At 37.9% G+C, this 17045-nt stretch overlaps 1 protein-coding gene across 1 annotated transcript in view; it reads left to right on the forward strand.

Annotated features, from left to right (window-relative positions):
- The window catches only part of LOC146870551 (transmembrane protein 98-like), a 378347-nt gene extending 377181 nt beyond the window's left edge, over nt 1-1166 (forward strand). The window contains exon 7 of the mRNA XM_085599684.1: nt 959-1166. Within this exon, the coding sequence (XP_085455810.1) occupies nt 959-1166 (208 nt within the window). The remainder of the gene's footprint in view (nt 1-958) is intronic.
- The last annotated feature ends 15879 nt before the right edge of the window (nt 1167-17045 follow it).

Here is a 17045-nt window from a genome sequence, read left to right on the forward strand (position 1 = left end):
GGGGGGAGCGACCTGCCTGGTGACAGGGTCAGAGGTCAGAGGTCACAATTCTAAATCATGTTTTCATCCTCTGGGATCATTGACATGAGGACTATTGAGCTGGGTAATGATAAACGCCCCTTATCTGTTGTGCCCAGAGACCCCATGGTGGGAAGAAGTGAAAGTGCATCTACAAACACACCTGTTACGTTATTCTGTGTCAAAGGATGATTTTTCTTTTCTTCAGCCTCCGTTTTTAAATAGGTTGATGATTTCAATTATTTTTGAAAGACTATGGAATGAGATCTAGATGGTTGTGTAAAGTTACAGGACATCTGCATTCGGTTAATATGTAATTCAGTATAGTGAACTTTATTTTGAGGGACTGGAGCTTAAGTTGAAGAATAGTTTCCTGTAGCCTCTGAAACGCATAATACAACACACAGCCTAGGAGTGGGTTTTGTTCTATTGGGGTAGGCTTGGAGACTTCTCATATTCTCCCCTGTGGGATGAAGGTATGTTCATATGTGTGTAACTCCACTTTAATTAATCTTTAATCAATACTCTTTACAATGTTTTTTCACTTCAACTTCTGTTGAGTAGTGTTTTGTAAAACTCTTGAACTTTGAAGTAGCTACTCATTGCTGAGGTATTACCTGAAGACAATATTTTAATCACTTGCGTAGCTTCAGATATGTCTACATGATAGTGTTGTTGGAATGAGATATCTATTTACAATATTGCATTTCAGTGTACTTGCAAATGTTATTTGTTTTGCTTGAGCTGTATTTTTTGTTAGTTTTTTTCCGATAGATTTACTTGTGACTGACTGATTAATGATTCCCTCCCAGGTGATAATGCGTTATTATTCATACTCACAAGTAGTTAGGAACAGTGAACAGTACTTTTTCTAACTTTTACAACATAAGTTTTTTCTTTCATGACCTTTGCCTTTCTTCTGATCACTCTTTCTTTGCAGGACCACTGCCCTGCCGCTGTCTGTCAGTCACCTGGTTCTAGTGACCCAAAATGCCTGCCACCTGAGTGGAGGGATGAACTGGATCGACCAATCGCTGTCGGCTGCTGAAGAGCACATGGCGATCCTTCAAGAAGCTGCCCTGGCCTCAGAGCCAGAAGGAACGCTCCCAGGAGCAGACAATTTCCTACAAGAGCAGTCTACCATCTAAGCTTCGTGCAAAGCACAGTCGTCATTTCAACATGACCAATAAAGAGGACAGTTTGTTTAGAAGGAACAGTTGTGATGTGTCATTGGTGTAGAACTTTCTCTGCCAAAATACAATGTAAGAGTGATTTGAAGTGCCATTGCACTATAAAGCCTCAGATTGCTAAGTGTTTATGAATGAGTTGTCTAGATACTACTTTTACTGCAGATATGATCTCTTCTTTGCACGTTGAGCCATTTAATGCATTTTATTTTCATTTGACAGATAAATCTTCACACATTCACATTGAAAACATCTTGATATCAATTTGCTTCACATTTAAATATGATCTGTGTGGTCAGTACTGCTGTATCAGATACAGGTTATTAGAGCTCACTGTCTGCTCATGGTCAATGTATGTAGAAATTGTCATAGTCTTCAGGTTACACCCAGAACCAGAACACTGGATCCATATTTTTATATTTCGCATGCACCACTTAGTAACAAGTGGCCTACCTGTAACTGAGAGACAGAATATCAGTCTCAATATGGTTAGAAATGAAGCACAGCTTATTGCAGAACTATGTTTGTGATGCTGTGAAGGGCTTCTCTCTATTTTATCCATCATGCTTTTTTACAGGGCCTCTATACTTGCATTTCACCTTTATCTAGTTTCATTCCAGGCATTATTTTCCGGGTGTTGTTTTTGCTTTTTCATGATGAGAAAATATAGAGACCCCAATGGGTTAGACTAGATGTAAAGTATGTGTTTAGGCCTGACCTACTAACATCTTTAACTGTCTTGCCAGCTTCGTGTAATAAAAGAAATCATTAGTAAAAAGTACATACCTATATACATATGAAGCAGGACAGCCATTTCCCTGTTCACTGTCTTTGACATTTTGAATCCACCCATCACAGCATGCATCAGGAGCAATGGGTCAGTCCACTTCAGCAAATGGTAATCTTGCACTGTGAGTGAAAGCATTTTAGCCAATCACATCTGCCTATAAAGAATGTACTTCCATGCGAGGGCTTGTGGGTCAATAGTGTACTTTACTGCTTTTATTGTTAATCCTCTTTTGTTTTTTGCAGTCACCCCTTTTGTTTCAAACCATGTATTTAGGTGACACTAATGCAAAGCCAGTAGTGCCCTTTTTGCACCAATGAGACTCATATGTTCCTGTGATATGCATTAAAACTAAAAATCACCAGTATTGTTCTATAAAAAAAATTGAGATTTTTTTTATTTAAATTTGTTTTGCAAGTAAATGGCTGACATCTTTAGGTAGCAAGTTTTTTTTACCACCGATGTCTTCCATAAATAAAATATAACCTCTTGCAGGGCCAAACCTGTTGGCTTTGTCAATGCTTTTTTTTTTATCCTCGAAATATTAAACTATTGTGCTTAAATTTTGATTCTGCAAAACAGCATGCTCACAACACCTTTTACATTTGGTGAGAAACACTGGTACCTGAAGATGAGCCCTGGGATTTAAAGAAGCTAAAGTACTGCACCACCTGAGCATATTATATTTTGTGAGTTGATTGGTTGATTATTTTGAATTCAGTATAATATTTTTAAATTGAATATCACTGCAACAAATCTTTTAATATCTGTACAACGTTATTATTTTATTTGGTATTGAGTATCTTTGTGTTTTTAGAACTTAACTAGGTAAATTGTAAGTTTATAAACTATGGGAACTGAAGATACCAGGCTGTTCTATCAGTATTCTGTAATGACATTGATTTAGAAAACTTTGAATCCTTATCATTTTTAAAGCTCTATAAGCACGCTTTTCCTATTAGTGTTTTAAATATTTCATTTGTATATATATTTTCTAACTCTATGAAAGACTATTTTCAAGAATACTTTAAAGCATCTGTTGCCAGTTTTAATTAAATTATTAAATGCTCTGAAAACCCATGTGGATTAATTTGACTTTCGCTGCTGTCGCTGCTGGTGTTACTTTGCTATCTGGGTATTAATGGTGCCCATGAAGTCTGAATATATGCCCTTCTGAGAAGTGTGTAGAAAATGTCAGGGGTAAATCAGAGCCTCCAATAATGCATAAGGAACATTTCTGAAATGCGGACAAAGGAACAAAGGTAACCTCTACTAGTAAAAACCTCTCAAATATGCAAACTGCAGCAGAGTTAGATGTCAAATGCTGTTACATGTCATAGTAATATATTTGGACCCTGCACAGTAGTTCAGTGTCTTAGCTATGGAATTATATTGACTTTTACCATAGTGTTAACATCTATCACTGCTTAGTGTCTCAGTTGCCGTCCATGAAGCCTCCACATCCTACACTTAACTCAACTATTTTATTTAGATACAGACCCAGAACACTTGAATCCTCAAAAATATTGGTTTACATGTTTGCAAAGTTTGTTATCCATATTCTCAATATGATACACTTATCACTTTAGCTGTAACCAATACCTGGGGGTCAGTGTCATTGTTTTTAACTATAAAGCAGTGCAAACCATTGGTTGATACTAAAAAACAACTTTAAAATACATAAACACAAAGATAAAAACATTAATTAAAAATGTGCCGTAAAATTGAAATTCACATTGTGCTGTTCATCTTCCCACACTGTCTTCAAGAAGAATATCACAATCCATCTAGGTGATTTCTTAGTTTGAAAATTTCAGAAAACCAGATCTGATTTCCCAAGGCACATGTTCTCTGTAAGTCAATAACTATATGGTAGCACAAAACAGGTTGATGTGGGGATAAAAATAATGTCATAAAAAATGTATAGGCACAGAAAAACAACACTCTGATTAAATACTTAAGTGACAGATCAGCAACACATTGCACTGAAAGCAGAAAATACTGTAATACCCTTCATAGGGTATGCAATGTTTCTGTAGAGTAACACACATATTATTTACATCAAGTTCATGTTTCTTGTTTAGGTACATTAATAGTATTCAAAATGAAAGTCGCTTTTTAGTTGTGTTTCTTGTTGGCTATGATGCAGATCACACCATAAATCCTAGTGAATAAAGTTCTGTGAAGGCTAGGCCTTTGAATTAGAATATATGCTGCTTATTGTGGTATGTTTGGGAATTTCCAGTCGTCATCTGAGTACTATGTTCCATAGCTAAATATGGCCAATGCTAGTCCTCTGATGAACAAAATTAGTCTTTATACTCTTTTTGTTGCTTAGCTAGAGACCATCCAATCTTTCTCTAAGAAACAAGTTCTGACTACGAATGTATCATGAAATGCAACCACAGCCAACGGGTTTTGTTCGAATTGGAACTTCTACAAAACTTTACATATTATCTTATTGAAATATAACTAGCAAATCCAAGTGGACCTCAGAAGGAAGTGTAAACTAGTATACTAGTAAGTAAGTCAATTATGGCAATTTTGTGGAAAGAGTCATAAGTGTCAGGAAGCATTAACCATGTTGGCAGTCCACTCCTTTTACCATCTGTAAGTTAAGTATGCAAATCTATACTTGCTTGCTTTACATGCCAGTGCCCTTCTTTTTCAGTGAGGTGAAGCATGTCCTCTCCACTTTGAAGAGAATTCGCAACATGTGTTAGCAGAAATAGCTTTTGGTGTTGTTAGGAACAAAAAATGTAATACTTCTGTTTCCACACTATCCGATGAGTTGGAATGAAGAACATGTGCATAGCCCATCCACTTTTTTGGCATCCCTTGTTGAGCAAGTGATTCTTTTTGCACAAAGGTGTAGGCATTGATGAGTGTGATTGACTGTGATGGAGACCAGGTTCCTCAAAGGTGCCCAGCATGCAGGTTCACCTCTGATTTGGGACCTGATGTTGAGACGGAGGGTAAAAAACTAGACTGGACGATTTTAGCGATACATTTTGCTTTTACTACCATAGAAGTTATTGCTTTAAAGAAGGTTACATCATCAAATTTATTAGGCTCCGTAAGAATGTTTCAAATAGTGTTTGAGGAAAAACTAAACTGCTTACTAGCCTTCTTTCATGGATGCAAAGTTCTTTCATTAGACTGTATGCATAAGTGATTTCTTAGCTGTTTTAGAGGGCAACATTACAAGGGAATGGGAGTATTTAAGGGTCCAAAAAAGGGTGCAAATCTCATGTATTTTCACATCTGTGTTTAGTTGCATTTAAACTCTTGACCAGTAGGCTATTCCTGCCCTGAGTTTACCTATTTTTGTGCATCATGATCTTAAGTCACTATGGGGCATATTTACAATAAACTGGAGAAGCGTGTCATTAAGCCAAGAAAGCTAACAATGTGCTTCGTCACTTTAGAAACGCAGGGCTGCACCATATTTACTAGAATATGAGGCAGCCCTGTGTTTCCCCCTTCACTGGCGCTAAATTTAGCATCCTAGTGCCAATGCAGGCACTGGTGCAAGGGTGCCTGTGTATAGGGGAAGATTGTTTATGTGCAGGAAGGTTCCCCTTCCTGCACATAAACAATCTTTAAATGCTGTTTTGTAACTTCTATGTGTGCTGCTTAATGCAGCACACATAGAAGTTACAAAACTGCATTTTTTTAAAATGATTGTTTATGTGCAGGAAGGGGTCCTTCCTGCACATAAACAATCATTGGCGTTTTGCTGTTTCCATGTGTGCTGCCCAAGGCAGCACATATGGATACATCAAAAACGAGGAGAAATAAAGCAATTCTCCTCGTTTTACCTGTTTAACACCAGGTTTTCCAGGGTCTTAACTTTGGCACTGCCACCTATTTACCGCTGCCCTTGTAAATAGGGGGCAGCGTCAAAATCAATGGTTGTTGCGGTGGAACGCCCACAGCAGCACCCATTGCTCTCCGCTTTCACACTAAACACAGCCTGAAAGGGTACCTTACTTACATGGCAGCGTTAAGCCACGTTAAGTGGCTTAACGCTGCCTTGTAAATATGGCGAGGCCCCTATCCCCATCACAACATCACTGAAAGTAACATTGTAGTGGCGATATGGTCTTGTAAATATGCCCCTATATGTCTGACTAGAACAAGTTGGAGTTGCATCAGTTTTTGGGTTGGGATCATCAGGCAAAAGTGAATCAACCTACTGTATAGATTACACCTGAAGGCACTGCCTCTTATCTCAATATGGCTTCTGGGTAGAGGTATGTGACAACTCAGTAAATTCCTGGTTGGAAATCCACTAATTCTCTGTCACTTTGTAGCAATGATACCAGACTAAAACATGTTCATCTGTTTTCAGGGATCTTATAGGTGAAATCCATAGCATCGAATGAGATGTTGTGCCTTGTTTGTGCTATCTAAACTATATTAAAAAAAAGTATACAAAAAAGTGATGTATTGGATGCTTGAATTAATCTCAGCTGCTGGTAATCACTCGAGGCTGCATCCCACTGCATCGTTATGTTGCATATCGTACCACCTCAGTTTGAACCCAGCTATATGCAAATCAGTCTTGATCCTGCGCCTCTGCTCTTTTTCCAGCCCGATTTGCAAGGCCAGGTGCTACCTGAACACAAACAAGCCAGGGCTACTTTCGCCCTAGTTGGGTCTCACCAGCCAGGTGTACCTTGGTTCCAGTGACACAGTGTAGACAAGGCCTACGTCTGAGCATACCGATCTCAGTTAGGCTGACAAAGTATACAAAAAAGTGATGGATGGAAGGCTAGAATAAATCAGGTAGTCACTTGTGGTTGTGTCTCTTTTATGAATTGCCCCTTTTTGATCTCTACTGGAGTCGCACTACACAACTGGGTCATAGTCTGAGAAGGCCGGGCATTGTGTTTTTGTTTTAGTAGAGTTATGGGATATTCTTTGTCAATATATACCTATTAAAACACATGACTGAGTTACTTTGTAATAATTTTGGATTAGCCTGGTTCAGTAAAATGGATTCTAAAATATGATAAATTTCATGCAAAATACTGAAAAATAAAAGAATTTTCAAACATTATCTGCTGAACTGAAAACTGTTTCTAGCTCATCAGAAATAACATACCCATCCTTAATGATGTTCATTATTGTCCTATATATACACGCAAAATTCATCACTACGCGAAATTCATCACTGAGCATACAGGCAATAGCGACAGCAACATAATGAAATAATGTCATAATGTTGCTGTTGCTATTCATTGTATGCTCTGTTTCCTGAGATACGTTTTAGTATAAATACATAATTTTTGAAACTGTATGTTAGTTTTCTTTTCATTAACATACAAGGGTTTATCAGCTTAGCTCTAGAGTATGCAAGTTTGTAAGGGGGGCTGGTCGACATCTTCATTCTATATTTGAATATAACTGTGCCTTTGTTTATTTCCCCACCTTTGCAAAGTGAAAATATTCTACCATGCCAAAGAACATTCTTAGACTGTATGAAAACTAAGGGCTGAATTTAATTCCGGGCGGGCGGCCCATTTCTCCACCAAGGAGAAGGAGTAAATTACAGACAGGGGTACCAGCCGCCAGATTTTGAATTCACCGCCAAGTAGGCAGTCATTTCTAAAGCATCGCCAGGAACCACTGTCACAGCGGTTGCTGTCAATGCTCTTTAAAGTTTGTTGCTCAAGTTCATCAACATGACAGAGCCTTGACCAAACTGTTTTCTTTTTTTTCCCAAAGCGGGATTTTATTTTTGAAAATAAAAAAAGAAAATGCACTTCTCGACATGGGAGTATCTTACCATGGCGAGGGGAGCATTTAGCAGTTTTCACTTCCAACTTAGTGCCAGGGTTTCCCTGGAGGTGATGGGACAGAAAAACTGACCTCTAATTCCACCCAGCTAAATTAGGCAGGGGGAATCAGAGGTCTGCCTCCAATGGCCCTTACTCTGCAGGGCCATCAGATTTAATCATGACGGTGACTGAGTAGTCGCCGATGTGATGAAAAGTTCCACACGCATCTACATTCAGCGAGCAGACCATTATGTTGGCTGTATGTATACTCCATCACCAATGTGTTGGAGTATGCATACCACCAATGAATAAACTAGGCCCTACATTTGAGTATTTCTGTGCCTTTGATGGTCTGTCCTAAGCCTAAAAATATTTCAGTAAACCTTGAATTTAAAGAAACTTTTTATAAATTAACAAACAAGAATATACACCAAGTTGTTAATAATTATCGTACAAGCATAATAAAGCTAATGTATGTGTGCTGTTGTTAACCAACGATGTTTATCAATGTACTTAATTTTTGTAATGGCATTGTCATTTGTAAATAGTGAAGCAAACTACTCCTGTGCTAAAAAAAAATGTTGTCTGATGCACATTGTCAATGTAGAAAGCTAAGTACAATGCAAAATATAATCTATTTATTATCATGCTTTATTATAAAGTGTATGCATAGTGTAATTATTTCTACATCTTCAAATAGTATGTTATGGAATTGTAGAAAATTAAAAACTGAGCAATTCACTTTTCTGTATATTGTTAAGAGCATCTTAGATAGACGATGTATGCTGGAAGCATTTCAGTGCTGTGCTCTGCCATCATTATTCAGTATTTCCTGTCACCTACACCAACATGTTTCAGAGCAGACTGGGACAAATTGATGAAAAGAGCTTCCTGCCTTTGTGAAGCACATTCTGTGTGCTCACATTATCTGCACAAAGGGCCTGTGAGCACAGCAGGTTCATGAAGACTCTGCATCAATCCTGGAGCTAGGGATGTCTAATGTCACCAAGACCCTACTGTTCTAGACACGTGGTCATGGAGATGGGTGTCCCTAGTCCAGCCTAGGAGGGCCTGTCGACGGAAGCCTGCAGGAATTATTCTGAGTACAGGATGTGAGTGTAATTCTGTAGATTAAAGTTCTGGCTGCTGTTAAGTGTTTTCCCCAGGCATTAGGACAGCATCTGGGCCGTGCATCATCATTTATCACTGCTGCTTATTTTTTATGTTTGAAAGCTTTACTTGAATAATGATAAAATACAGAGAACCAGTAATACAATTAAGTATATATATCAAAACATATTAAAAGGAAAATGGCTGTCATATAGAGAAATGAAAGCTATTTAAGGATTTTTGTGCGGGATAAGGAAAAAATAAGGGGAAGAGGAAAGGGACGGGAATGGTAGGGAAAGGTAAGTCCTACATAATGGTAGGATAAGGAATGCACATTACAATTGGAACGTAAATAAACTCCTAATAAAATTCATAGGAATAAAAAAATAAATATGTGTATAAAATAAAGAAACCGAGAATATAAACATTCAAGGAGGTTTAACATTTTCAGACTTTAAATGAGAGTTATTTGCTAACACAAGATTGTCTAAATAAGAAGTAAGAGGCAACCAAAAGAGATCTCTATTAATCTTTGGCTTGCAGGAGGAGGCGAATGCAACATCAAGGTGATAGAAATGACATAGACTATTCCACCAGTGTTGCACAGAGAGTTTTTAAGGGATTTCCGATTGAGAGAGATATGTTGGAAAGCTAAGGTCCAAAAGACTATGTTCCTGAGAAGAAAGATCTGAGGAATCGGAAAGACTTCCAGAGAAAAGAAGAGGGAGGGAATAAGGAAAGGAAATATTAAACAAATTAGAGATATAGGTCCAGACCTTGTCCCAAAAGTTAGAAACTAAAGGGCAAAAGAAAAGGAGGTATAGAAGATCAGCATTAGGAGAATTACAGGTCCAACAGTTGGAGTCAAAGGAAAAATATAGATTAGGTGAGAGAAGCAGATCGAGAAATTTTAAGAGAACGGGACCAAAATTTGTCCCAGAAGCGAATGGTCCATTCACATTCCAGGTCTGAGTCCCAAGAAAGTTCCAATTTAGACTTAGAGCGTTCTGGATTAGGAGCTGAGAAGTATTTATATATGAGAGAAGCTTTGGGTAGAGAAAGAAGAATCTTCAGAAGAGGATTGTCAGCAGCTGGGAGAGGAGAAGAGGGAAGAGAGTAATAGATATTGAGAATGACCGACATTAGAATAGTAAATTTCTGCAAAAAGGATCGGGGACAGTGGAATAAAGCTTGGAATTGAGTAAAGGAGCAAGGAGAAAAACAATAAAAAATATTTTTAACCCAGATTATACCCTTTAATCTCCAAATCTTCCAAAAAATGGTTCTATTATTAATAAGAATAAGAGAATTATGCCATATTAGAGATTCTAAAAAGGATTCTCGGGAAATAGGATGAGATAGCACTAGAGGTTTCAACAGTAAACACGTATGTTTAAACAAAGGGGAAGAGGTAAAAGTAGTTTTGGCAGAAAAAGCCATAACTTCCTTTAGAGAGAAGGGCAGCAGTAAAGTTTGTTCAATAGAAAGCCAAAGTGGAGTGAAGGGGGAAGATTCTGAGAGAAGCCATTTGGAAGCTTGACGAAGAGAAAAAGACTTATGGTATAAGCGGAAGTCGGGGAAATTCACACCCCCATTAGGTTTAGGTTTGCGAAGTAAAGATAAGGAGATTCTGGCTTTCTTGTTTTTCCAAAGAAATTTGGAAAGGTAAGAGTCAATACGTTTACAATAAGAGATAGGGATATGAACGGGGAGCATGGAGAGAGTATATATTAGAATGGGGGTAATCATCATCTTGATTGAGTCCAGCCGGCCCCACCAGGAAAGAAAAAGGGGATTCCAGGAAGAAAAAAGCTTGTCCATTCGAGAGAGGACTGTGGACATATTTAATTTAACAGTGGAGACGATGGAATTGGAGAACAACATACCTAAATATTTGAGTTTTTAACTATTCCATGCAAAGCCAAGTAGAAGCAAAAGAATGAGGAAGACAAAATTTAGTAAGGGGAAGGATTTAGGTTTTATCGGAATTGATTTTATAGCCAGAAACAAGGGAGAAAGATGTAAACTCTTGTATTAGAGGAAGAATAGAGATTTCGGAAGCAGAAATAAAAAGAAGGATATCATCCGCATATATGGAAAGTTTTAAATGCTGATCTCCGTAGGAGAATCCAGAGATTGAATCATTGTTACGAATTGATGAGAGGAAGGGTTCGAGAGCTAAAATAAAAAGTAGGGGGAAAGGGGACAGCCTTGGCGAACACCGCGTTGGAGATGAAAGTAGGAGGAGACACAACCATTAACCAATACCGATGCTCTGGGAGCAGAATATAGCAAAGAGACAAGCAAATTCAGTTTGGGACCAAAACCATGCCATTTTAAAGAGGCAAATAAAAATAAAACCAATCAATTCTATCAAACACTTTTTCAGCATCAACAGAGATGGCCGCCAAAGATAAAGAAAGAGAGGGAATTTTATTTAAAACATTAAGAAAAAGACGGGAGTTATCTGAAGTCAATCTGCCCTTGACAAAGCCACATTGCTCCTTTCCAATTAAATGGGGCATAAGGGGATCCAAACGTAGAGCAAGAGATTTAGCAAATAATTTATAATCAACGTTAACTAGAGAGATCGGGCAGTAGTTTTTACAATACATGGGGTCTAGACCATCTTTATGTATAAGACAGATTGTGGATTCCTGAAAAGTACCTTCTGTCTTACCTGCAAGAGAGAAAGAACGAAAAAGGTTTAAGAGTTTAGGGAGTAATATATTAGAAAAGTGTAAATAAAATTCAACAGAAAAACCATCCGGACCAGGAGTTTTCCCTTTTGTTAAGGCATTTAAGGCAGTGGATAATTTGTTAAGGGATATATCTGTTTCAAGGTCAGAGAGATTAAGGTGAGAATTGGACAGAGTAGGTAGCTTAGCAAGATAAGATTGGATGAGAGAACTGGAGGGAGGAGATTCTAGAGTATATAGGTCCTTGTAAAATAATTTTAATTCATTGAGAATGCCTTGGTCTTTATGAATGAGAGAACCATCGGGAGAATAGATAGGCTTAATCAGAGTACGGACGTGTTTTGAGGTAGTTCGCTAAAAGTTTACCTACTTTTTTTTGACCGCCATAATATCGGGCACTACTGCGGAGAAGTATTGAAGATGCATTGTCAGCAGAGGATTTATTAAATGCTAATTTAGCACATATCAAGGCTGGAGGTATGGAATCCGCCGAGGAAGTATAGAATTTGTGCTCTAGAGCCCTGATATGTGCCAATGTGTTTTTTTGTTGTTAAAGGAAACATTTCTTTTTCTTTGAAACAAAGTCTATTCTATAGCCTCTCGCAGTAGCCTTAAAAGAATCCCACAGTAGATAGGGGGAGGTAGAGGGGCCATTATTGAGTTAAAAAAATTCAGTAGCAAAGGTATTAAAAGAGGAAGAGAAAAGAGGAGAAGAGAAGAGAATTATTAAAATGCAAACGAGAGGACCTGGGGCGAGGAGGGAGCAAATCAATGTCAGTCACAATTGGGGCATGATCAGAGATGACAATAGTTTCAATAGAGGAAGACAACAGATTTTGAGATAAAGATTGAGAAAGAAAAATATAGTCTAGACGGGAAAAGGAATTATGAGGAGGAGAGAAAAAAGAAAAGTCAAGAGTATCAGGGTGGAAAAGTCTCCAAGAATCTACAAGGTGTGCTTGAGAAATAGTATTAAGGAAGTGTTGATGAGTTTTGTGCGGGATGAAGCGAACTTGAGATTGACGATCAAGAAAGGGGTCAACAACTTGGTTGCAGTCGCCTCCTAATATAAAGAGATGATCCTTAAACTGAATACATTTCTGTGTAATCAGGGGCCAAAAGGAACAGTCAGGAAGTGTAGGGCCGTAAATATTAAAAACAGTTAAAAAAATATTATTAATTAACAACGTAGCCAACAACCATCTACATTCTGAGTCCGTCTCTTGTGAGACAACCTTACAATTTAATTTCTGGTGGCACAAAATTATAACACCATTTTCCTTATTGTTAGTGGGGGAAAATAAGCCTGAACCCACCCAACCTCTTTTCAATTTTAAGGCCTTAATTTCTGTAAGGTGGGTCTCTTGCAAGAGAGCCAAATCAGGGGTATAGGAAGCAAGATGGGAAAGTATTCTCTGTCTTTTAATTGGATTATTAAAACCTTTCACATTCCAGGAGATGACTCTGAATTTAGTCAAATAAAAAATACATAAAGAACAAAATATGCAACATTAAAAAAGCGGAGTAAACAGTAAGTGGGAAGTCAGAAAAGAGATGGAAAATGCCCATCAAATAGGAAAAGAGGGAAAAAATAACAACAAGGAAGGAGGGAAGAAGGAAAAGAAAGATTGAAAGCAAGAGAAGACAGTACATGTCAACGACGACTGTAGTACGTACCTTTAGATGGAACAAGGAAGGGTTGAGAAGCGGCAAGGGACAACGAAGATAGCACACCCAACAAGGGGCGACACAGCACATCAGAACCTCAATAATATAACGTGGGGATAATCAGGAGCAGGAAATGGAACATGGAGGGAAGTAGAAATGATTCAAAAAGAAAACCTGTAAGTAAAAACAAAAAGTAATGTAGAAAAACAAGATATTTCAACAAGAACAAATAACGTAAAGCATACAACAAGCAACTATGATAATAAACTGTAAAGAACTAACAATTAGTCTCAGAGAAAAAAGTAGGAACCATATCTGTCAGAGTTATGGAGCAAAGAGTGGGGTGGGGAGATAATGGACAAAGAGAACAGTTCATCTAACAAGGACAACATATTGTAACAGAACATCAACAATCAAATAGGGATAAGAATCTGAGGAGGAGTGAGATAAGGTATTTGTGAACCTGTAGAAAGAAACAGTGAATTAAATATTACAGTCAAGATCCTGAGGAATGAGGAACAATCTCCATGGAGAAAGTAGCGTGAGACTAGATAAATCTTCGGAGATCAGTTGGGTCTTCAAAGGTAGTAGTCTTGTTGAGGAAGGTGACTTTGAACAAACATGGATGGAACAAGCCATATCTTGCACCCAAAGAGCGAAGAGCTGGACGAAGATCTAGGAACTCCTTCCATCGTTTAGCAGTCGCTGAAGAAACATCCTGGGAAATGAAAACCTTGGTGCCATGCCAAGAGAGGTTCTTTTTGGATTTAGCGGCATTTAGTACAAGCATAAGTTCAGTAAACTGTAGGAATAAAATAATTATTCCACGTGGGTGTGAAAGAGCAGATAAGGAAGAAAGATGGGGACTCAGTCTATGGGCTCGTTGAAGGTTCAGTTGAGTTGTAGAAGGGAGACCTAGGAACTGTGGCAGGAAGGAGGCAAAATATGTGACCGGATCATCACCTCCAAGTCCTTCAGGAAGACCATAAATACGTAGGTTATTCCAACGATTTCTATTTTCCAAATCCTCAGTCGCCTTTTTAAGTTGCAGAATTTCTTTTTCCAACGACAAGATTTTAATAGATGAATCCTGTACTTCAGCTGGTGTTCCATCACAGAGATACGAGATTCCATAGTAAACCATTTAGTGTCCAATGTTTGCAAACGACCATTGGTTTCCTCAATAAAAGGTCAAAGGGCACGCAGTTCTTCCCAAACCATGTCCAAGGAAACCGGAGAGGAAGATTTTGGAGGGAAAGGAGGGTCTTGTTTAAGCCTCTTGCCGGTGGTCGAAGACAGAGGTGTTTTAGACGCCATGTTAGTATCGCTCTCTACCAAGGTGAGACAATCACTATATGACGACCAATCAGATAAGCAGGAAAACCTGTTAAATGTAGTGATACCGGTCTCACAGGAAGCAGGAGCATTCAGAACCAACTTTCTGGCGTGATGTAGAAGGCGTTTGCTCCTACCCATGAATTGTGGTAGAGAGAATGCGAGGAAAATAGAGACACCACACAGGATAAGGGTTAAAGTACCTCAGAAACATCGATGAAATCGACCCTCCACATCAAAAACCTCAGTCATGCGATAAAAATGTAAAAAATATGCAGCAGGCAATGACAAAAAGGAATCAGAAGCATCATGTGAAGAGTTATGAGGAAACAATCGGAGTAGAAATGCACAAGATGGCGGCCATCAGGCAGTGTGAGGGGATCACCTGAATATAAATAGCATTTCCCACAGAGATGAGCGTCCAAAAGGGCATCAATCAGAAGCGCTAACCTTCCGATTCATGAAGGTATCCGCATCTCCTGAAATAAAGCCGCAGAGCCGCTCCGGCGGCAAAACAAAGTCCGACGCGCTGCGGAGCCGAAACGCTAGGCGGCCATCTTAGGTCGCGGTGCGCGCGACTCCCACTGCTGCTGATTTTTAATCTGTATCATAAAATTTGTCAATTAGATAAGTGACTATAGCAAGTGGATATACATAACTAGATGTATAGTAAGGAACTGTCCATAAACTGTCAAAAAGTGATATAAAAGAGAGAGAATATATTTTCTTACACACACAAATATTGATTATGAAAAAATATAGTTAATATTGATCTTTTCATTTTTATCCACCATTCATTTTGTTACTATTTTACATACAGTACATATTATTCAGGCAATTATGTAACCAATATAAATATGAAGTCAATCAGAGCAGTACAGTAGATGTTGAACAAGCAAGGCGGTAGATGGAATACTACGCGCGTTTCGGCTTTTCAGCCTTCGTCAGGAAACCGTCTATTTGCTTAAAGCTGTAAAATATATAGACAAAATATACAGTAGGGGTTACTTTTTTTTATATATCATTATAATACATATACACCTAGGTTATAGATATTTATACTTTTTTTAAGACAATTTTATAGACATCTATATAAAAATATATACATATATACATATAATACATCAAAAACATTTATTGCATTTAGTGCCATATGTTACTGATACAGATGAAAAAGACATAAGAAAAGGACATAAGAAAAATACATAAGAAATAAACATCAGATTGTTTGATTTTTTTAAAACATATGTATAAGACATAAATTAATACACAGTTATCAGTTTAGAAAAGCAATAACAATTTCTACATCACTTGTGTCTTGTGCAGGTCGAATTGAAAGTCTCAAAAAACACCCGTCCCAGCAAGTACATAGCAACCAATAATACAGAATCAGGTTACTCACTTGTTTTATTAAAGTATAGATCTTTATAGTAGACTTTCGAATCTGGTTATCTCCAATAGGATAGTAAACTAGAGCAGGTACATGGAGGGCTTACTGCATAAGCGATAGATAAAGACATATAAAAAAGTATAGATAGTTAGATAAGGTAAAAATACTCAATAATGTGTCTAATAATAAAAAGAGACGAAAGATGTATAAGCATTGAAATGTACTTACTACTGGATGAATGTTCTTAGCTGCCGGTGATCTTATGGATATGAGATTACGCGAAAACACCCAAATAAATATATATTCAAATGTGGGATATCAGTAGGGATGAGCATTAGTACTGAAAATTCCAAAAGAGATAATAAGGATGACACTAAATACTTTGAATAGTTAATACGGTAAAGAAGTTTAGCTTCATGTGAGATATCACAGTTATGTCTACACTTACGTTGAAGAAACGATTTTTGGTGCGTGTCGGTATGCTTTGAGACTCTGTAGCGTCAAAAAACCAGGTATAGTTGCGATGGTTTCTTGAAGGGTAAGAGGATACCTAGAGTGATGGCCCCCAGACCTAGGAGCAAATAAATGAGTGTTTCAGTAGATAAATGAGATATATATAAAGACTAAGCCACCTATGGACTAGGGTGTACCAGCAGACTACATGTAAGGCAGACGTACCTTAGAGTTGTTTATCAGTCGATATATAGATGGACTCTGTAGCGGCAGTTGACCAGATACGATAATGGTAGTTAGGTAGAGAGAGGAGGATATATCTAGTGATAACCCCCAAACCTAAGAACAAATAGATCTTTAAGTAAGTCAAAGTTGTATAGATTCAAACGTCTCTAAATTAAAACGTCTCTAAATTAAAGTGTAGAAACGTACTAAATGTTAGGCAGACATACCTTAGAGTTGTTTATAGGTCAAACTTTAAGTAGTACTGATAAGATTCACGGCTCTGTAGCGGTGGCCAGTCAAAATGCGGTTCTTATTGTAGGCAGAAAGCAGGATAATGCAAATATTGCCGCCTGAATTTAAGAAAATATAATAAAAGCATAATATAGA

Source organism: Triturus cristatus, chromosome 1_1, assembly GCF_964204655.1.
Source record: "Triturus cristatus chromosome 1_1, aTriCri1.1, whole genome shotgun sequence".
Lineage (NCBI taxonomy): Eukaryota > Metazoa > Chordata > Amphibia > Caudata > Salamandridae > Triturus > Triturus cristatus.